General features: G+C 36.8%; 1 protein-coding gene and 1 pseudogene across 6 annotated transcripts in view; one reads left to right on the top strand and one right to left on the bottom strand.

Annotated features, from left to right (window-relative positions):
• Nucleotides 1-4,131, top strand: part of LOC107551621 (ELMO domain-containing protein 1-like) — an 11,108-nt gene extending 6,977 nt beyond the window's left edge. For 3 of the 6 annotated variants that reach the window (XM_016233294.1, XM_016233297.1, XM_016233291.1), the window contains 5 exons: nucleotides 1,161-1,229; nucleotides 1,622-1,645; nucleotides 1,947-1,997; nucleotides 2,432-2,565; nucleotides 3,398-4,131. In XM_016233294.1, the coding sequence (XP_016088780.1) occupies nucleotides 1,161-1,229; nucleotides 1,622-1,645; nucleotides 1,947-1,997; nucleotides 2,432-2,565; nucleotides 3,398-3,573 (454 nt within the window). In that variant the 3' untranslated portion in view covers nucleotides 3,574-4,131. Of the gene's footprint in view, nucleotides 1-1,160; nucleotides 1,230-1,539; nucleotides 1,646-1,772; nucleotides 1,797-1,946; nucleotides 1,998-2,431; nucleotides 2,566-3,397 lie in introns of those variants that run through there. The other 3 variants (XM_016233295.1, XM_016233293.1, XM_016233296.1) reach the window with 2 other exon arrangements.
• Nucleotides 4,132-8,601: 4,470 nt separating this feature from the next.
• LOC107551597 (glutamate receptor 4-like) overlaps nucleotides 8,602-23,443 on the bottom strand; it is a 41,436-nt pseudogene continuing 26,594 nt past the window's right edge.

Here is a 23,443-nt window from a genome sequence, read left to right as displayed (position 1 = left end):
ATCCGGTGATCCACAGCACTAAGTTGATGTATTCCCTCAGCGACCAGCACGGATCAGCTCCAGGCATGACGAAGCAGATATCGTCCTCTTTTGGAAGACCAAACAAAGTAGTTTTGCTTTCACAACGACACACACAGCGTCTTCAGGACATGGTGGAAAAACTATGGCTGAAAGACTAACAATACTACAGAGAGAATAAAAGTTACGCCTTCTTTCTTTGCGTGAACATTTGGGCGGCGTTATGCAAATCTTCCCACATAGTGAGGTAGATATGTGGGGGCATGTTAGAACGAGCCGTTTTAGGTAGGCGTGGCTGACTCTTAACTTTTATAAAGAATATCTCTTTGGATTTGAGACTTTAGTCTTTGCAACTTTACAGATCTTCTTTATGCACCAAGAGCTTGTAACACTCCAAAGAGAAAGGATAAATTGAAATCGCATCATATGACCCCTTTAACTCTGCTCCAAAACATAGTGTGCCTTTGCTGTCTAGTAACTACATAGGCAGCTACCTATGAAACATCTTAACCATCATGGAACCTCATAAAAGACCAATTTGAAATGCTCTACATAGGCTTGTGCCATTAAAATTGCAATAGATTTTGACACTAGCATGTTGCTAAGCTAACAACACAATATCTTAATAGGCTAATATTAAATACATAACTAACATTATATAAAATAAACTAATTGACTGAACTGAACTAGCATTTATCAGGTAGCAATAGACTTTGACATTAGCATGTTGCTAAGCTAACAACACCATACTCTATTAAGCAATTAATACATAACTTACATTGGGTAAAATAAGTTTATGAATTACACTGAACATGTTTTCATCAGTTAGCAAAAGATTTTGATGTTAGCATGTTGCTAATGTAATAACACTATAGTTAGCCTGTATAACATACATTAGGTAAAATACATAGGTTTGTATCACTACTTTTTACTAATGAATGAAATAAATGTATTTATAATCAATATTTAGTTTGCCTTAGATTTTTCACTGAGATTGTTGCAATGCCTTAGCAGTTGCCTAGCTTTTGAAACACAGGAAGCGCACTTACTGTATGTGGCCTTAAAATGCAGTCTACATAGGCAACTCACTAGGTTTTTGAACAGAACAATTCAATGGCTAATTTTCCATCTTTTATTTGCAGGTATTTTGCAGAGCATGACAAAGCCACCGCTCTCCAAGTTCTTCATGACTCCCTGCAACCCAAACACAGGTCAGATCCTTTAGATAGTTCTCTTAGGAGGTTACTATGTACACTCTACTGTATGCACTCAGTTATGATATATTTTCACATCCAAAACAGTATCACTGATGGGCTTTAAGACACATTTAAGCTTTAAACACACATTAGCAAAAACACACCAAAAGCAACACACAGCATCAGCATCTTGTGACAGGATGTCAATTAGGGTGTAGTTCCCCAGAAAGCTCTTATCAGTGTATTGCTTTATACTGTGTGTGCATACCATGTTTATTTTAACAGGTAATTTTTTTTCATGCCGTGCAATCGATCACACCTTCAGCATGCATGTCACCATCATGCACCTACACATTCCTTTTTTTCTGTTCCTGCTTCTTTTTTATTCCCATCACTGTCATGCGCAGGAACGTTCCCAAAGAGGAAGCCAGGTACTCCATCTTTTCTCTCTCTGTAAGAAATTCATTTGATCATTTTGCCTCAATCTAATGGCTGTATTTTGATGTTGTTATTTTTTTTATCTCAAAATGTCCAACCTCACCTCACTCTAAACACAAGGCATTATGCTCCATTATAACATTGGTTAGTAGCTGTGAATGCTTTCTCTTTTCTACAGTGAATCTCACATGTGTAATTGTCGTTGTTTATAGTTGACTGCATTATAGTCGCTGTTTAAGGACTATTAGCACAGGACTGAGTGGACACACTCTAACATTTTGGTTTTTCAAACAGCAAGATGAGCGAAGCTGAGTGGGACAAGAAGAAATTTGACAAAGCGATTGGGTGAGTTTAGAATATTGCAAACTATTGCATGGACTAGAACAGAAATGTTGTACTGTTTTTTTTCTCTCACTTGGGCCAGTAAGCAACCAAAGAACCAGTTCCAAAATCTGTGAATGTTAAAAATAATTCTGCTGTGTGTGCAGTGCCTGAACCCTGCTTGTGTGTCAGCATTGGTGCTTTGTGTGAGGATTTGAATCAGGCTCTTCTACTTGTCATGAGCTTTCAGAATGCATTAGCTCTGATGTGTAGCATGAAGCCTGCTCAATCACTGCACTGCTGACGTACACACACAGACACAATTAAAGCACAGAACAGATGGAATCACACACACACAAACACTTGCAGTGTCTTAACTTTTTATGATGTTTATTTACACTAAACAATGATTTCTTTTACCTTGTGTTTTTTGCTGACCCAAATCTTTTGTGGCACAGATACTCCTTTGCCATAGTTGGCATAAACATCACAGACCTGGCATATTCCCTGCTAGTGAGCGGGGCTCTGAAGACTCATCTGTACAATGTGGCACCAGAGATGCCAAGTCTAGTGCACTTCCAACAGACCTTCTGTGAGTGCTATCATAATGTCACCATTGTTGTCATTGTGAAATCAACTATTGTTGTAAATTATACAAGTGAAATTATTAATAATACACATATAAAACTATTATTATTATTATATTTGTAGTCAAATTGTACAATTAAAAATTATACAATATTCTACAATTACATTATGTAATGTAAATTATATAACATTTTTACAAAATAAATAAAACAATTATCTATCAATCTATCTGTATACTATAAACATACATACAATATTTTTATTTATTAATAACTTTAATTGTATAATATGTATAAAATAAATTTCCCTAAAAGAGCATAGATAATAATAATAATAATAATATTTCTTCTTCTTATTATTATTATTATTGTAGTTTAATATTTGTTATTTATACAAATATTCATTTTTATGTAAATTATATAACTACAATTATTTAAAATAGATGAATAAAAACTAAAAATATAGCATCTGTATATCAGTCTATAAATCTGCTCTCTCATTATATATATAATTTATTATTAATAATGTCATTTATATAATTTACATAAAATGAAATTCTATAAAAGACTGTAGATACTAACTGCTACTAAAAATTATATAACAACAACAATAATAATAATAATTATTTATTTTTATATTTGTGGTTAAATATTGGTTTTAAATTACACAATTATTTAAGTTAATTAAGTTTAAGCTTGTTAATTTTATTATATATTATATTTAAGTTTATTATTAAAAAAAGATTATATGAAATTAAAAATGTAAATATGTAAATAATACCTATATTGACATGATCATTTATTATATTTATTACCGGTATTATTTATTTTTCTTAGGTTATCTGATGCAGGAGTTCCACAGGTTCTGGATCGAGGAAGATCCATGTGACATCATGGAGTTCAATCGCGTGCGCACCAAGTTCCACAAGCGCATCCTGAAGCAGCTGAAGAACCCTGACATGGCACTGTGTCCTCACTTCACTGCCTCTGACCTTCACCTGGTCAACCTGTAGCTTTTCATTCATCTCAACTCTTGTGACCTTTCACCATCTCATCCTTAAAAGCCCATGTCTCATTACTGCCAGCTGCGTAACCCGTCTCTTTCTCATGTATTCTCACACCAATGTCTCCTTCAGCCCATCCGACCAGAAGTAACTGAAAATCACCAGCACTGCTGCAGACCATGTTGATTGTATGTGCACATGGCAACAGTGCTTTCACACTGATTGTGATATTTACAGCTATCTGAATGTGGATGGGAGAGACATCTCTCCCGATAGGACAGGGCTCCCTATCCACCAGTAGGTAGAGCTGTTGGTACATATTAGGTAAGACACTGAGCTTGTGAGAGTTTCTACCCACATTCACCGCACTAGGCTGCACTGATACCAGGCACACTTAGAAACAAATGGCCATTGTTTGTATACACTATCATATACTTTCAGAGCTGTTATATTAAATATAACCTTTGTTTAATTATTGTAAGTCTTTAAAAGGAATATTCAAGGTTCAGTACAAGTTAAGCTCAATCAACAGTACTTTTGGTATAATGTTGATTACCACAAAAAAATTCTTTAAAAAAGCAAAAATCTGGTTTACAGTGAGGCACTTACAATGGAAGTGAATGGGGCCACTTTGTAAATATTAAAATACTCACTGTTTTAGTACTGTAGCCACAAGATATACATGTTAACATAATTTTAGCCTGGAAAAAATACTAACCTTTTCTGTGTAGTGTTATTTCCCATTTTATAACATTGTTGGCATGACAAGTCTAAAACAATTGTAAATATGATGATTTAAACTGATCAAATAATACATACATTTTAACAGAATTCATGCGAGTGCTTTTATGAGATTAGAAGTGCTTTTAAACACTTTAAAATTGGCCCCACTGACGTTCAGTAAGTGGCTCACAGTGACCCTAATTTTTTTAATTAAAAACAAAAAAGAGAAGAGTCGACATTCATTTATGTGGTAATCAATGAGTAACCATAACCATTATCATCACCCTCATATTCTGAATCTCATTCTTCTATCATATACTTACAGTACATAGACTACTACATATTGCCGAGAAGCAGAGCTTAAAATCAAATATTTACTTGCCAAATATGGTAGGATAATGTGTGTTTTGTGAATGTTATCATGCAGAGCACATTATTGTTTTACAAATCTATTAATGTTGATGTAAAAAAAAAAAAAAATATATATATATATAAAATAAAATATGGAATGTTCCATTTTTCTGTTCTAGCACCAAAGCAATAAGTGACGTTTAGAACAGTTAGTAGAACAGTCTTGTTTTCTTTTGTGCCTCTATTGTATTATTAAGACACTAATTAGCATAATTAATGTATAACTCTAAAGTTTAGCCCTCAGTGTGAGTATTTCAGGCTTTCTTTGGTCTCTTCAGCATTTCTTTTTTAACTTTTACAGCTGTCACATCACAAATGCATGTTACTCTTTTGTCCATTAACCCTTTAACACAATGGACGGTCACAGGGTTTGCATGATGATTTAGTTTTTGGCTGCAAAAAATTGTGTTATCAGAATGTCACTTAATTTTAATGTTGTTAATCGGTCCAATGAATGTCTATGCTACTGGCAGTGTTAAGCAGCTTCTTTTTAATAGCTATTGGTTGAACTGTGTTTCCACATAATTTTTTATGTGTAAAAAGTGTCATATATTTCTCATTGCAGCACTTTTACAGATGAGACAGAAGCACTTGCTGTACATAAAGCCTTAGAGGTGGAATACATTGAAACATTATTAAAGCTCATCATTATGCATGGCTGAATGTTTTTGTGTTCTCTTTCACATGCGTAAATACTCTTTCCCCACAAAAACAATACAGGATGCTTTATCAGGAAATGTATTCATAGTTCTGGGGTGCTTTATAAATCATCATACCTCCGAAAAAAGGCCGCATGAAATGAAAAGCAATTACAAAAAACAAAACAAAAAAAAGAGAACAATAAATCTAAAATAAAGCTATACAGTAATATTTATCATAATAATAATGACAAAAGCACATAACAATTACTAAAAAGTAAACTAAAATGAAAACGGAAAATATAAAAATAAAACCTCATTGTTATACTATAATAGTATTACTGATAATACTAAATAAAACGGCCACAAACAAGTACACCTGTTATTCTGAGTTTGATCGCACGGGGGCAATAACGTTTAAGCTATATTCTCTGTCAGGACTCTCGTTCATCCTCAGATGCATTTATGCTAAAGGTTATGTTTGGAGAAAGCAGATGCGGTTACAGGATACATGATGTTGGGCTTTAAAGAAGGAAATCTAAATAATAAGTACCCATATACCTAACGTGAAGCATGAATTATTTATAAGATTATTATTTAACATTATTATTCATAAAACATCCCCTCGAAACAGGAACACCATTATAAAACATGTCAGCCCAGCTGAAAAACATCTTAAATGAACCGATTCTGATCTGCTAGTCTGTTGACAGTTTTAGATGGGTTTTGTGCACTTTCAGCTGGTCAGACTGGGAGACCATCTTAGCTAGAACCAGTTTCTAGGCCAGCAAACCCGGTTTAAGGCTGGTTTAAGATTTTTCACCAGAAGACACAGTATTTAGTTGTGCGGCCAGTGATTATGCAAACTTATGAAGCAAAAGTGCTTCATATCTGAGACTACAATGCCTGTGTGATGACAAAAATACACAGAAGGTGTTCAGTCTTCTAATACACACAGGTTATGGTTTAGAAAGGACTGTTATCTGCCCACTCAATAACAGTCAAGGCCCAACGAGACATGGCAGCCAATCTGACATCAGACACACTCTGTCACATGCAAGTTCCTGTTTCCCCAACACCTGCTTTATTGTGGAGCGGCCAGTGACAGCGTTTAGCATAATGTCCAAACATTTTATGACAGGGATGTCGAGAGGCATTAAGAACTCTTTTAGCATGATAACAAATAATAATAAGAGCTCAAAGCGAGACGGGGCATTACCATCAACCAATACATTTTTCACTGAACACATATTGAAGGATTTTGCTTTAGAATTACTTTATGATGATTGTTTTAAAATGGCTTCACTTCAAGCATTCTGTACTTTCCACCTGTGCCCTGCAATAGGGTGTCTGGAATTACTTAATAACATGCCACTTCTAGTATGCATTGTAGTATATACTGCAGTATATACTTAATATGAAGTATGCCGTTAGCATTCGGTTTCCTATCAATGAATGTCTGGTTTCATTGGCTTTGTCTGAAATTAAATATTGCTTTCCTGGTTTTTACTGTTTATTATAATCACTGTAGGCTACTGTATTCTAATAATATAATAATGGCACATTTAATGCAGCAGAAACCTGATGACCAACTACAAGAAACATCTTACCTCTGTGCTTGCCAAATAAAGGTTTCAATAAGGGTACTAAGTCATGTTTTGCTTGGGGATCAAATACTTATTTGAAACACTGAAATGTAAATCAATTTAGAATCTTCATATAATCATATAATGTGTTTTTTTTCTGGATTCTTTGGTTGAAATTCTGTCTTTGTCTTTGTAAGTGGCCAGCAGGGGATCAATGAATTTTTTGCATCACTATATATTCACAGGTGGTCAGAATTGTTGGTACCCTTGGTAAATATGATAAAAGAAGGCTGTGAAAATAAATCTGCATTAATCCTTTTGATCTTTTACTTAAAAAAAACACAAAAATCTAACCTTTCATTGGAGAATAAGAATTTAAAATGGGGGGAAATATTATTATGAAATAAATGTTTTTTTCTTAAATACACATTGGATGTACCCCTAGAAATTCTTATGAGAAAAATATTTTGAGCATATTGGAGGATTCAATATTTTGAATAATATATTTTGAGCACACCAGGGTGATTATGAACATGAAATTATCCAGCCATGGCTTCCTGTTTCACAGAAATATAAATAGGAAGGAAAACAAAGGCCAAATTCCAAATTAATCACCCATCACAATGAGAAAAACCAAATAATGTATTTTTGATGTGCAGCAAAAGATAATTGAGATTAACAAATTAGAAAGTGGCTTTAAGAAAAGAGCTAGAGCAGTGAAAATTCCCATTTCCACCATCAGGGCAATAATTAAGAAGTTCCAATCAACAGAAAATTTTATGAATCTGCCTGGAAAAGGACGTGTGTCTATATCGTCCTAATGCACGGTGAGGAGGAAAGTTTGAGTGGCCAAAGACTCTTCAAGGATCACAGCTGGAGAATTGGAGAAAAAGTTTGTGTTTCGGGGTCAGAAAACCTTTAAAAAAATGATCAAACAGCACCTACACCACATGTTGTTTGGGAGGGCTTCAAGAAAAAAATCAAGAAAAGAAAATACTTTCACCAAAAACAATCTCCAGCATATTTATTCAGTTGTAAGACACGACTGGAACTTCAAACGGGACTGGCTTCTATGGTCAGATGTAACTAAAAAAATGAGCTTTTTAGCAGCAAACCCTCAAGATAGGTTTGGTGAACACAGAGATAAAAAGTACCCCAAAACAAACCTTAAAAACAACACAAAAATGGGTCACTGGGCACAAAACCAAGCTTCTGCCATGGCCATTCCAGTTCCCTGACCTGCACCCTGAAAATGAGTGTGGTGAACTGAGGAGAAGCACCATCATGGAGCTGGGAATCTGAAGGATCTGGAGTGATTCTGGATGAAGGAATGGTCTCTGCTCTCTTGTCAGGCGTTCTCTAACCTCATCAGGCATTATAGGAGAAAACTCCTATTTTATATTTATATATATATATTTTTTGAATCAATGGAAGTAAATGGTACCAAAATTGTTTGGTTTGCAATGACTTGAGGGTGAGTAAATCATGAGAGAACTTTAATTTTTGGGTGAACTTGTTTGAGTTAGACATCTTTTGTTCTGATTTAGAGAGTTCAAATTACACTACTAACGCAAATAAAGACACAGAGGAGCAATTTCATATCCATTAATATTTTTTTACTACAAAATGATCAAAATAAATATTTACAATTTTAACATATTAACCTAAGGACACCACTTTCATCACAGCATTAAAGACCATGGGGGAACAAACCTAATGCCACTCTCCAAACACACTGATCATCAATATGCATCAGGATCATTTGTGTGCGTGTGTGTGTTTTTGAGACAGAATGAGAGAAGGCAGAGAGGATAAAGAGGACAAAATACAATGACAGACAAACATATTGTGTGCTTGAGTAAAAGTACATGTGTATTTATCAAAACGAGGGGTTGCTGGAACAAGGGGGGGACCATAAATTGCACTTTCAGATCAAATGCAAGTTAAACAGAACTGGGCAGAGAAAGACTGATCAGTATGGTGTCCTGAAGCTTTGAAATTGTCCATGTACTGTCCTTTTCGTCCAGATGTCCGTTGCTACAGTTTTCTGGAGAACATGCTGAAGGCCTGAATGAGGTTACACAGTGTTTTTCATAAAAAAAGGGCCAAAGCTGGACTCTGACCATGGCTCTCATGATACAAACAGTGTCTTCAGAGGCGGTCAGTGTTCTGAAAACTTTCTATTCCATTTCTATACACATTTGCGCCATTAAGCTAGCTTAGTTTCTCGTCCAATTGGATTTCATTATATCATTCATAAAGACTTCTGCTCTAAAGTGAATGGACGAACATTTAAATACTTCTCAATTGTTTTTCAGTAATCACATAAATCAAAAATAAAATATGCTTCTGTGGAAAAAATAAAACAGTCTAGAGGGTACCATGGTCTACGACTGCACAGTGATTATGCAGGGCATGGCTTGGGAAACAGCAGCGGCTGCTGCGGAGGGTGTGTGCCACATTCCCGAGAATCATGGGCGCATAGGTCACTGGCACTGATAACATGCCCATGTTATTAAATCCATAGAAGTTCCTGTACATCTACATAAATCAAATCAAATGATTTTTTTTGTTTTCTAACCATTATTGCGATTAATCCTTTTTCTAAAGATGGTTTAAAAAGAGAATTACACTCTGTCCACTACAGAATCAGCTATTTACAAATTTGTTAAAAAGCAAGCGAGTTGTACAGTCTGCTATTTACAAAACAATGTAAATAATTTACTTTATGTATGATTTTATAGAATATATATATGAACTCTTCTTCACAGTTTATTTAATAAGTATTCATTAATACCATATCCATGTTAATAATACCCTCTCGGGCAAACAAATGCCCATTTTTAGCTATGTTAAGATGTTGAGTTGCGGAGTTTCGGTTTGGCAAGGGTTATGGCAAAGTGTTAGAACGAGCAGATCTTTTTTTCGCCAAACAGCTACCAAGATTCAGTTGAGCTTGCTGTTCTTTGTTCCCACCCGCTTGACTCTCAAAGGCAGCACAAGTTCTTTGAATGTACATGATGGAAACACAGAAGTCTGTGCGATAGCCATCCGCCAAATAGTTTAGTATCTTGGCCACCAGGGGCCTCGTTTCTCTTTCGAAATCTACCTTGTAGGCAAGATTGCTCAGCTTGGTGGCGTCATTGCTGTAGGGTCGGTTTTCTGATGTCTGTTTTGTGGTCTTGTGGAGTTTAAGGCACTTGAACGTTTTTGGTTTTCACGGTAAGTCGGATGACACCAGAGCCAGTCCGGAGCTCTGCCGCAGTGAGGGGCCGGAGTGGACAGCCTTTGGGCAGTCGGGAGTCAGAACGCGCCCATTCTCGCCTACGCTCCCCGTAATGGACATGCGTGCCTTGTTCCGCATGGCTTCGGTGAAGGTGAGCTGCGTCCAGAGAGAAAAGAAAGATAGGAACAGAGAGAATGGGAGTCAGCAGCACGGACTTAAAAAGCCAGAGCATCATTATTTGAATGAATGCACATTATCAGCAAGCACATACAAAACACCAGATTATGACACAGTTCAGCAATGAAGCATCTTAAATGCATCTGGCATAGTCCTTTGGAGCCAAAGATTATTTGAAATTCACAACTAGGGGGTGTTTCAGACTATGCCTAGGGTGAAATGATCATCTTAAGCTTGGTTTAACTATTCTTCTTTACTCGGTAAGAGAGGTTACCGCACTGGCATGTGATTACAAACGTGTGCAGTCCAGGTACCTCGATCTTCAGCATGCACAAATATGTGAATGCACGTCTCCAACTTGGAGTACACGTGGAGGAGACAGAACAAGGACGTCACAAACACAAGAAGCTTTACCACGGCAAGCTACGGCAGCGAAAACAGAGGAGCTCCACTTACGACTGCCGGGCACCTACGTACATCTGACCTCCTACATCTCTACTCCTTCAGTGGCGTAGACGTTGTAACCCTCTCTATATGTGGCTAAACTCTGAGTGCTGTGGGCGGGACTGGGCTCTGGTGAGGGCTGGGGGCTGGGGAGGGGGATGGGACTGGGGAGAGGACAGGAAGAGGGGCGACGTTCAGACTGTTCCACCTTCATTCTCTTGGCCTCGTTTCGGGACTTGTAGCAGAACTCGATGAGGGCCACCAGCATGGCCAGGCCCAGGCCCCCGACCAGAATGTAGAAGACCCCAGCCACATTACTGAGGCTGAGGGCCTGTGAGCTCTTGTCCTGGATGCAAGAGGAAGGAAAGGAACAAGAAGACAGGAAGTTAACGTGGCGGGAGAGGAGCTCACGTACACTTGCACGCACGCATTCAGAGAACTACTCTACGAATCTACTCACTACCAAAACACATTCACACACATTTACAATTTACAGACAAATCCGTTCATATCCTCCCAATCAACCTTGCTTAGCTTGCAGGCTAATCTGAAAAGCTTTTGTTTTTGTGGCGACTTCTATCAGGCATCAGTGCTTTGACAGCATTTTAAAGGGTGACAATTAGTATGTAATTACAGGAGACGTTTTCATTTTTCTTTTTGGCTGAACTCTCAAATGGATCGCTAGCTTCAAGTGCGAATACACAACGAGACAGGATTTTAACTTCTCACTGTGTTCTAGCTTATCTCCACACGTGGCCTGTTTCTCGCTCCACAAAAGTTGGGCTTGCTTGGATTGTCATGCAAAGAGAAATCAATGGTAAACTCGGTTAAATAAATCTAGGATACCTTCAAAAGCCCAGTCACTTCCATTCCTCTCAGGTACTAGGTATGTTACTAAAAACAGAGATTCATCTAAGAAGACATTTAGTGTGGAGAAGCAGGGCATGCTGGAACTATCCTGCTTGGTGCACATCTGAAATCTCCCTACAGATGAGCATGCGCTAGATACTGGTGACTTTCTGCCTCACTGAGCATTAGACAACAGTGATGGTCCCAGACTTGTGGAGACTGACCTTACTTCCCGAGTCCTTGGGTCCACACTCGCCCTTATCGTACCACCATTTGTTTTTCAGCTTGTCTAAGATGCCTGATTCACTCAGTTTCAAAACGGCAAGGTTTACGGGGGTTCTTCAACCGCGCAGAGGAATGTAACACAAATAACATAAATAACATCATAGGACATGTTATTTTATGTTATTCACTCATAACAGCTGACACAGCAGTTGCACTGGCAAAGTGACCGAGCCAAGGGTCCCGTTGTGATACATGTCTCTGTGCTCCATTTAAGGGAACAGTGTTTTAGGACCTGGCACTGGAGCTACAGACATATGAACAGGACCTTGCTCCATCGCTTTGGGTAACGGGCGCATACTGCCACGGCCTGTTCTCTACCAATGTTGGTGGCAATTACTGTTAAACCACAATTATTGGCATATACCATAGGCACCAACCTTTTCATATCCCTCTAACCAAGGTCATTACAGTTATGAATTTTATTTTTTTTACAATTCTAATCCGTTTTAGTTGTTACATTTCTGCTTTTGGCAGATGCTTTTATCCAAACTGACTTCATGTGTTACTTGCATATAAATATATACAAAATAAATAAATAAATAAATAATATATACACACACACACATACTCTATCTATCTATGGTAATAATTGTAAAATGTTTTTATAGTTTTAATGTTTTAGTGTTATTGCTATCTAGTGCCATTGAAATGATTACAATTTTGGAATCTTAATTTTGTATTTTCATTTAATTTCAGTTTCAGTTTTGTTTGTTTTTGTTTTTATTTAATTAAAACTGCCTATGCCTTTGACTTTGGTTCGTGTCTTTAATACATAATCATAATGCGACACTGCAGCACCTTTCAAAAGACAATGAATGCTCTCTGCATTCCTATAAAAAATGCAGCTAATGCGCCTCAGGAGAAGAATAACAGCAAGTAAAGATTCTGGAGGTAAAAAGACGCAACTATTTCAAAGGAGAAAAAGTTCCTTGATGGGAAACATGATGAAAGACAGACGAGGGAATCTCTGCCCAGTATTCGAGGCGAATATTTGTGCTCTGACAGTAATTGCGTTCGTCTCTCTCTTCAGGCTAAACAAGGTCAGGATGAAGGTCATGTATGAAATTGTGCCCCGGCAGATGCTCCCGTTACAGAGGAAACTGTTTACCCGCGTTGGTTGACATAGTGGCTAACCTTCTCACCACCTCCTCCGCTGCCACACTCTCCTTTGTCGTACCACCACTTGTTTTTCAATTTGTCCAACAGGCCTTGTTCATTCAGTTTTAAAACTGCCAGGTTAACTGCACTTCTTGAAACGATAAAACATAGTTTGTCAGTAGCAGCAGTTTGTCATAGTTGAGCAGAATCCAATCAGGTTAAATTATGAAAGAAAGGGGTGGAAAGCTCTATAGATTAGTCACCCATTCCCACCCCACTTTCCCTTAGAAAACACTAAAACACCGAACCACAGAGAACAAACCTCTCTTTTTTTGTTTTCATGTTAATTTACACCACCCTTATTTGTCTACCCTTACTACACACCTCCAGATGGAGGAATGGAAAAATCAATACCTGCTCTCTGCTTTAAACCCCCTCCCCAACCCAAGCTACCCTTATTTCCCATTCTCACTCGACTGCTTTACTATGCCCTCAATATTGCTGTGAGATGCTCACAGGGACCTCACGATATTGAATGCCTGTTACTTTCCCTATATGCTGCTTACAGACAGTTTAAATGAGCACTGAGGGTTTAAGCGTCTGAAAGTGCTGAATGAGTTTGATCCTATTCCCCAGACCCCTACATTCCCACATCTGGCTTAGCCACAAGAGAGCTGGCAACGCAATTCTGCGCCTAAACACCAGACAATACCTTTCCCTGCAGCTCTCGGAATGCTTATCATTCTGTAAATAATGCTCTATAAATATAAGGATATCATATAAATTAATGTTATTTTACGAACTTGCTATGACAAACACTGGGGTCCTAAAGTCTAAAAGACCAGGAATAATGCTTCTATTTTGAATTTTTCACTGCAAATCAGCATGGTCTTTTAAAATATTAAAACAATATAATATAATATATTATACAATATTATATTAAAATAATTAAAACATAAACATTAAAGTCTTACGTCTTAGAACATGTGCATGTGTCCATCTATTTCTCTATGACATTCAGCATGATTTGACAATATTCATAATCATAATAAGCATATCATGCTTCAATGAAAGCAAGAATATCTGACCTTTTGAGATTTTATTTATTATTATTATTATTATTATTATTTTTTTTTTTTACAAATGTTCTTATTTAATAATTAAAATAGCGCAAAATATAGTTATATAATTAAAAATATGAATTAAAATATATATTTAATAATAATAATAATAATTTTTGTTTAAAATGTCAAAATCCAAAAACTTGTGTAGTAAGTGCAGTCATTAGTGCAGAATCTTAAATATTTACAAAATTCATACATTTAGTCTAATTAATTTAAATAAATTAATAAATACATTTAAATATTTAATAATAATACGTTTGTTTTCAAAATGCTAACAATTAATTAAAATAAATGTGAACTAGAATGTAAAATATTTACAAAATTTATAAATGTAGTAAAATTAATTTAAATAAATGAATTCATACATTTAAATGTAATAATTATAATAATAATGCATTTGTTTTAAATATTAAAATCCTAAAACTTTATATTTTCAATAAAATAAAATAAAATAAAATCAATAATCATTTCAAAATCCTAAAAGTTTATACTTTAATCAATCCATCAATTAATTAATCAATAAATAAATGTAATTATTTTTTGATGTGGTCGCAGACTTTTGGACTCCACTGTAATCTTGCTAATCTATGATCTAGTTAAGGGTCAAAATGTACATGATGCAAATGATTCAAGAGAGGTTTATCCTGAATGCAGTTTATCCTGAATGCAACATTAATTAACACACAGCCCACAGGAACAAAGAACGGGATAGGGAAAGAATGTAGTGAGATACATCTGAGCTGAGGAGGGGAAGAGAAAGAAGAGCATTAAGGGCACTGTGCTGTAGATCTGAAGCCGTGTGAATCTCCTGCACTGGTCTGACATCAGGACAGCCGGAGAAAAGCCGTTACGCCATTGGACACTCTTCCCCCCGGTATCATGAGAAGGGTCAGACAGACCACGGTAACTCCGCAACAAAACAGCTGATCCCGGGAGCTACCGTCATCTGTAATTGACTCTTCTCAACCTTTCTTTACACAGTTCATAGTACTTGTAATGCGTTTTAAATGTCTGTAACTTCCAGTATAAGTGGGGAAAAAGATTTGGGTAGCATCAGACCAGGCAGAACATTCACAGGCTTGTCCAAATTGTTCATGTTCATTGTTAAACATTCAGATTCTCATCTCAGAAATTCATGGCATTAACATGCATGCATCAGTTTGAAATGACCTGCTTCAGGCTACATTAAAAAACAAACAAACAAACAAAAACAAAAAACAAAACAAGAAAAAACAAACATATAGCACTACGTATACAAGACCTTTATCTGCGCACACAAGTACACATGAGAAAAGCAAAAAAAAAAATAGAAATAGGCACGCCAGGGAAGGTGGAATACCATAACAACACATGACATATTGTTATACTACTCCACCCACCTTAACTGTGAGCCCTTAGGCGTCGCCACCCCGTAGCCTTTGGAGTCCAGGTTTCCTCCCACTTTCATGGTGTCGCAGGGTTTGCGCTGCTCCGTGTACTCGTTCATTGTGGACTCCAGCAGGAAGGCGTACTTCCCTTTGGACTTTCTCACCCGTGCCACTCCCTCTGCCGTGGTCTTAGTGAACACCGTGGGCTCGGCAGACTTCATGTAGCTCCACATTTTCTCATAAACGGCGATCTTTGACCTCTGAAAGTTGGGGTAAAAGATGTAGAATGCCAGTGAAGTGTGGAGGGTGCAGATTATTTGTTAGTCACTGAATTATTGTTAATAGGTTCTCAGCCTTGGGGTTGGGACCCCATTTGGGATTGTGGGAGATTTTTATGAATGCACTAATTGTTAATTATGTTAATTAATAAATGAATCTATAAATTATTATATAAACTACTGTTTAAAGGTTTTGGGGTCAATGTCTTTAATACTTTTATTTAGCAAGGATGCATTAAATTTATCAAAAGTGACAGTAAAGACATTTATAAAGTTATAAAATGTTTCAAATAAATGCTGTTCTTTTGAACTTTCCAGTCATCAAAGAATCCTGAAAAGAAATGAATCACAATATATTAAGCAGCACAACTGTTTTTAACATTAATAATAAGAAATGTTTCTTGAGCAGCAAATCAGCATATTAGAATGATTTCTGAAGGATCATGTGACACTGAAGACTCGAGTAATGACTGCTGAAAATTCAGCTTCGTCATCACAGGAATAAATTAAGTATTAAATTCTGTTATTTTAAAGGGGTCATATGACATTGCGAAAAAGAACATTATGTTGTGTATTTGGTGTAATGCAATGTGTTTATGCAGTTTAAGGTAAAAAAAAACATGAGACAAAACCAATAAAACCCATTACAAATGAGGCATTTGTTGCATCCAGTGGGGACATAATTACTGATTATAATGACTTGTACTGTCTTTTTACGTGTTGCATTGCATATCGCGCCACGTAAACATAAAACCATGTCTGCATTTGTGATCGGAGAAACGACAAACAACAAGCGCTACTCTACACTGCTCAAAACTCACGTTTGAATCATCATTGGCAAATTCTTTTTATATAAAAAAACGTACTTACAGTCAGTGAGTCAGAAGCGCCAGACTGTCCTTGCAAAGTTGGAACTGCCCACTTTATAGAAACAGCCTTTGTGTGTAGACGGCATTGTAGGCTACTCTGCAGGTTCAGGAAACAGTCCTCCATAAAATGCGCAGCACACATCTGAATATTTGGGTTGAACTGTTCTGGAACAGTGTTGTAAATACAACTTAACCACTGATTTCTAGTTGTGTCGTCTTTTGGAAGGCCAAACAAAGTAGTTTCGCTTTCACAATGAAACACACAGCGCCTTCACGACATGGTGGCGGCGGCAACAACAGTACTACAGCGAGAATAAAAGTTATGCCTTCTTTCTTTGCATGAACATTTGGGCGGTGTTATGCAAATCTTCCCAAATAGTGACATAGACATGTGGGGGCGTGTTAGAACGAGCCATTTTAGTCTTAACTTTTATAAAGAATATCTCTTTGGATTTGAGACTTTAGTCTTTGCAACGTTAGGGATCTTGTCTATTCATGAACAGCTTGTAACACTTCAAAGAGAAAGGAAAATTTGAAATTGCATCATATGACCCCTTAAAATTTCATTTGCTTTTACTAGATTTTGGATAAAATAAATGTGGTGTTTGATGAGCAAAAACTGAAAATTTTATACCGACCTCAAACTTTTGAATTGTTGTATACATTCGCATACAGTATATATATGTGTATATATATATATATACTAAGGATCTGTTGAGACAGTTCCTTCACCACATGCAAAGACAAACGTGCGGTAGCCCCTGTGTGACAGACCAAGACTAGTATGATTCTAGGCTCTTGGTCGTATTCCCTTAAAGGAATCTATTTCTGATTCCAAGTCTTGAGCTCTACCCCGGGCCCAGGAGTCTGGCCCTAACAGGTAAGTAGTTTGGGGTATGTAGCTAGGCCTTTGGCCGTAGGGAATAACGTCACTGACAGCCGTCTAAACGTCCCATGGGCAACTCCCATAGCAATATGGTAGAGTTGGTTCTTAGTGCTCGCCATGGTTCTGGCTTGCACTCCCCTCAGCATGGTGGCGTGGGTATACCGTTCCCCATAGCGACCCCTAGAGGACGCAGTTCGAAGTTCCCATGAAAGGGAACGTCTCGGGTTACTGATGTAACCATGGTTCCCTGAGTGGGGAACGAGACACTGCGTCCTCTAGGTTTCTTGCCATGCTGCGGACGCAAGCTTCAGACGAAGAAGTGAACGATGTGTAGCTCCCGGCACCGATTTATACTGTATAAATCGGTAGTGACGTCATGGCTGTCGCCGGCCAACGAGTTGGTGTTTTTTCAATGTATGCTTCAGATACGAGTCACGACGAGGCGTTCCCCATAGCGACCCCTAGAGGACGCAGTGTCTCGTTCCCTACTCAGGGAACCATGGTTACATAAGTAACCCGAGACGTTTTAGTTATTATATATATACTGTATAATTTGTTTTTAATAAAATAAATGTCAAATGTAGGATACAACATTATCTGAATGCAAAAGTGAACTTAAGTACTGTATAAAGTAATATGAGTTGCCATTCATAATTGGCCAGTTTTGCGATTATGCATATAAGATCCTAAAGCATATAGTTAAATTTTGTTATAATTCTAGAACCTAAAAAATTAGTTGTAGAGCAAAAAAAGACTTGAGAACCCTGGTATACTTTATAATTAAGGCCATATTTTCTTAGTTTGGTTTATTAATCTGTGGGTTTTCGCTGAATTTCTTTTTTTCTACTAACACGGCACTTAAAATATTCCTTCTCTTTCACCCCCCCCCTCCTCAATCCATTAGCTTTGGCCACTCACCCTGAAGAACTCTTTGGTGGAGCCTGAGTCAAGAGTACCATACGCTATGTCTGTCTGCTTGGCCAGGTCCTCAGCGCTTTCAATGGGCGACACCATCCTCTCCACAGTGAGGAAAGCAGCCAGGTTGGCTGTGTAGGAGGAGATGATGATGAGGGTGAAAAACCACCACACTCCACCCACGATGCGTCCAGATAGAGACCTAAACCGCCGGAAAGGAAGAGTGGAGAGGAAAATGACCATGCAAGGAGGGTTTGAAGGAGTAGTGAATGACAGCAATGAAAGCAATGAAAGTAAGGATAACATTGATAAAGAAGGGTAAAGGAGGAAAACATTGGGGGAAAGGGTATTGAGAAAAGCAGGAGGAGAAAAGGAGAGAAATGTTTTGTCAGTTTAAAAAAAACACAGAATTACTGTTTCAAAATAATTAAATAATCAATACAATTTAAAGGAATTGTTTATTCAAGAACTCAAACAATTATGCCGTTTCAAACCTGTATAATGTTATTTTTCCATGTAAATTAAAGTAAAAAAATGTGGGTTCAGTAAGTTTTTCTTTAAATAAATTCATATTTTTATTCAGCAAGAATGCATTAAATTGACCAAAAGTGATTCAAATAAATGCTGTTTTTCTTTCTTTTCAATTATATTAGATGCTGCACAACTGTTATCAACATTAATAATAATAAAAATGTTTCTTGAGCATATTTCCAGCATATTAGAATGATTTCCGAAGGATCATGATGACTTTTGAACAGTTGTATAATATAAAAGAAAACATTTTTGAAGAATCTTCACATTGATCTTCTCCATACGATGACAGTTCATAGTAACATCCTTCAAGCGCCAAAAAAGGGTAATAAACATCATAAATGTCTATACGACACAAATTTTGCCTCTATAACTCTCAAATTAAGTATGGTCAGGTTTTACATCAATAAAGTCTGGTCATGAGACAAGTAAGAATCTATGACTTTTAATTAACATCTAACCTGCACCATAGGTGACAAATTCAGTAACAACTTAAAATATATTAAATATATTCATCACAAAGGTATTGTGCTGCTTCAGAAGACTTGAAATCTTTCATTTTTTTTTGCTGAACTCTTCCTTTAAATTCAGTTAACCAGGCAGTAGTTCCTCTATGGTGACCTTACAGAAGATACTGTTGATCTTCAGGACGTTACAGTCAAAACAGTCTTTCACTGCAGTGATCATTTAATTGACTCTGTGTAGGTGAGGGTCTCCTCCACTAAGAGTGGTTGCCATGAAGACAGATTGGCTATTTAGAGTGGGCCAGCAGGGACGTCAACCACGAAGGGGGTGAAGTGCTAAAACCCAACACTGTTTAAATTCTCACCTCACCCCGATTATGCAAATCAGTTTACAGGATGGCGGTGCAAAACGAGCATTGCGAATTTATGCAGGCCTGTCCTTCTTTTTCTGCTGTCAAGGTAACACTGCTGCATTAAGACGCAGTGGTTAACATAATTAGCTATTAAGAATGGACTCAAAGCGGGCTGTCACCCACCTGAAGTTTGAAGCAGAGTACATTGTGTGACTTGAAATCCGCTGCTAAACACTGACCTGGATGCAGAGGCACTATTCAGGTCAGATCAGATGCGTTGGGGCTCACGCTAACTGTGGTTAATCGATTTGACTTCATGAGACAAAGCCAATTTAATAAGAGCCTAAATTGAGTGGACACGAAACCAGTGAGTTACCCCTCGGGCTGCTCCGCTGCCCTGTCGCTTGGCATACAGAATCATTCATAAAGACATATGATCCATGAACAAACATGAATTCTCTCTGGTCCTCATGAAGCCATTTCTTGTAAAACAGATCCTCTGATCACAGCTCAATGATAAGAATCAAACTGTCCCAGTAGATTTCACACATACACACAAGCAGAAAATAAGCAAACTATCACCGGTGTATCCCTCAAAGCAGCTCATTATCAAAGCAGTGCCATTAGAACTGTGAAATGGGATGTGCTACTGTCAGTGAAACCCTGCGCATTACTCACTACGCCACTTTTATGCAGATTTCCCATTGAGAAGGACACATCAGCATGCGTGTATTTGAGCGAGGGAATGCTTGGTGAATTTAAATTACATTCTGAAACGTTAGTAGAGGTGTACCGGGGGTAGATTTGTGGAGGGAGTCAGAGAGAAAGAAAGCAAGACGCAGAGAGAGAAAGGAATGGAGAGACCTTGACATGCCGTAGATAAATGCAAAGGTCACTATCCGCAGCCACAGTGAGCCTCCGGCATTTTATTTATTCATGGCTTCCTCTCGACTGCTCTGATTAAGATTTAATACCTGCAAATCAATTTCACCATCCATGAGACTAGAGTCATTCACAATCACACTCCACATTACTGATCAAATTGGAAAAATAAAAAAGCAAGCTCTTACATTAGCCCATTAAAAATACATTCATTCCTATTTGGCAGCAATTTCTATCTCTTGGCGTTGTCAGATACAGCATGTGGCATCTTCAAACACCTGGATGTCTCAGTATGGCCTGAACATTAAAGGAACATTAACGTGTTACTTATTATAAAACATAACTAACATAATCATTATGCTGTAACTTTTTCTCGTTCAGAATAGAAAGTATTGTTTTACATCGGAAGTGATCAAGTGTTTTTTCCCATAACGTAAGTTTGTATGCATTGACATATAGGCTATATATCAGAAATTTTCAAAAGTTGTGATGTCAAGAATCCTTGAATATGATGATCCACTTGTTAGGGACTGACTTCCTAAAATAATTTTTTTTTAAAAATCTACACAAAATATTAAGCTGTTTTCAACACTGAAAATATGAATAAATGTTTCTTGAGCACCAAATCAGTATATGAGAATGATTTTTGAAGCATCATGCAAAACTGAAGACTAAAGTAATGGCTGCTGAAAATTCTGATTTGCATCACAGGAATAAATTACCTTTTAAAATATATTAAAATAGAAAATATATATTTTTAATGGTAACAATATTTCACAACATACTGTAAATGCAGTGTTTGTTGAGCATAAGATTTCTTTCAAAAACATTACAAAATTTGAAAAACTTTTGAACAGTAATACATAATAAAATATATAAATACTATTATAACTAATTTATTAAATCAACAAAAATAAATTATTTTTTTGCAAGTGCAAATAAGTTTACTGTCAAATTTTACTGTCATTAAAATAAATAGCTTTGCCTGTCCTTATATTACATATTTTAATTTTTTAATAACATTTATTCGTATTATCAGTGTTGAAAACGGATTAATATTTTTATGAAAACCTTGATATATTTTTTTCAAGATTGTTTGATGTATAGAAAGTTCAAAAGAATTTAATGCTTTTCTTTTAGCAATTTAATGCATCCTTGTTGACTAAAAGTATTAATTAATTTTTTTTTTTTTTTAAATCTTACTGACCAAATTTGGTAGTGGTTATATTTTCATGTACAACAACCCATTTACACTGTATCAGACAATGTAATCCAAACATCATATAATATTTAATATTAATATTCATGTTATATAATACTATCCTCAAAAAAACTTTTGTAAAATCTTTTTCTTTTCCATAATTTCCATGGACCTCCAAGCACCCACTCGCGGTTCCCTGGGCGTCCTCTGACCCCAGTCTGAAAGCCCCTAAGCAACATCACTCAAAGTTGCATTTCATTACTTTTTAATGCAGAATGAGTGTATTTACACAAGAATCAAAACCACAGGAAACAATGTATCTCTCTGTTCCATTTTTGACAAAAAATGTCTTAACAGCTGGCCTTTTTATTCTCATGCACAACAAAAGAGAAATCAAGACTGATTGCTATGACAACAGCAAAATTTAGGAGGCCGCACCTGTGAATTCAAGGGCAGAGAAATCCGCCGCTGCTCTGTGACAACAGCCAAATTGTTATTTCCGTCCACTACAAATAACTAGCTTGACTGGATTCCACTACAGCACCGTTCGTTTTTTGGAAAATAAATCCAAATGTCACCAGTAAGCATGACACACATTCTGTAGTCTAGAACAATACCCATCATGCACAACTTCTACTATGCATGTCATGTGCACAATTGCTTCCACCATGGAGAAAAGAGAGGTTTTCAGCGGTACTTGTCCGCAAATAAATACAAAATACAAAAATAAGTTATCTTATTTGAAAAGGTCAGATAGCTTTACTTCAGTGGAAAACAAGTCATATACGTCACGTGTTTTACTTGTAATGCAGCACATAACACATGCTATTTTGAGGGTGCGTTTCATCTGTTTATGGTCATAAATCTAAAAAGGAAATTACAGTTCAAGGGTATCAACTGTTATCCCAGAGAGTCTTATGTAGATAAATGTTTTGTGGGCTGAAATGATCATTTTGGCATGAAGAAAACCTGGGGCAAAGCTTCCTCTGCTGTAGCGCAATCTCCTTTCTCTCATTTCCGTCACTTTTACAGCACTGGCCTGGTGAGTCAATCATATCCTTACATCACTCCCATGATCTCTCTCGCCTCCTAGCCCTACAATCATTTCCAAGCCGAGGAATAAAAGAAGTCAGTAAATAGAGGCAATTGTTGGAGCAAGATCGACCATAAAATACAAAAGTAGGGACAAAAGAAGAAAGCAAGAGAGAGAGGGGGATCGAGAGAGACAAAGAAGGCAAAAGAAAAGGAAAATTGTTCTTTGACATACCAGACGTTTGTATAACGAGAGATGAAATGCTGTCATAGGTGTAGAGAAAAAAAAGAAAATCCTAGATTTTTCAAATAAATTTTCCATACATTCCCTCCTCTTTATATCCAGTTAAGTAAATGCAAAAACTTGCAAACACAAGAATTCTTGAAAATATTCATCAGCTTCACACAAACTTGAATAAATATTACCCAGTCATTGCAAGTGAAGCTATGGAAGCCCGTTTCCGCCACTAAAAAAAAAAATATAATTCTGTAAGTCATAATAATGAGAAACTAAGTCATTATTATGAGAAACTAAGTCAT

Source organism: Sinocyclocheilus grahami, unplaced genomic scaffold (assembly GCF_001515645.1).
Source record: "Sinocyclocheilus grahami isolate Dianchi unplaced genomic scaffold, SAMN03320097.WGS_v1.1 scaffold428.1, whole genome shotgun sequence".
In the NCBI taxonomy this organism is placed as follows: domain Eukaryota; kingdom Metazoa; phylum Chordata; class Actinopteri; order Cypriniformes; family Cyprinidae; genus Sinocyclocheilus; species Sinocyclocheilus grahami.
This window is presented reverse-complemented; position numbering and strand designations above follow the sequence as displayed.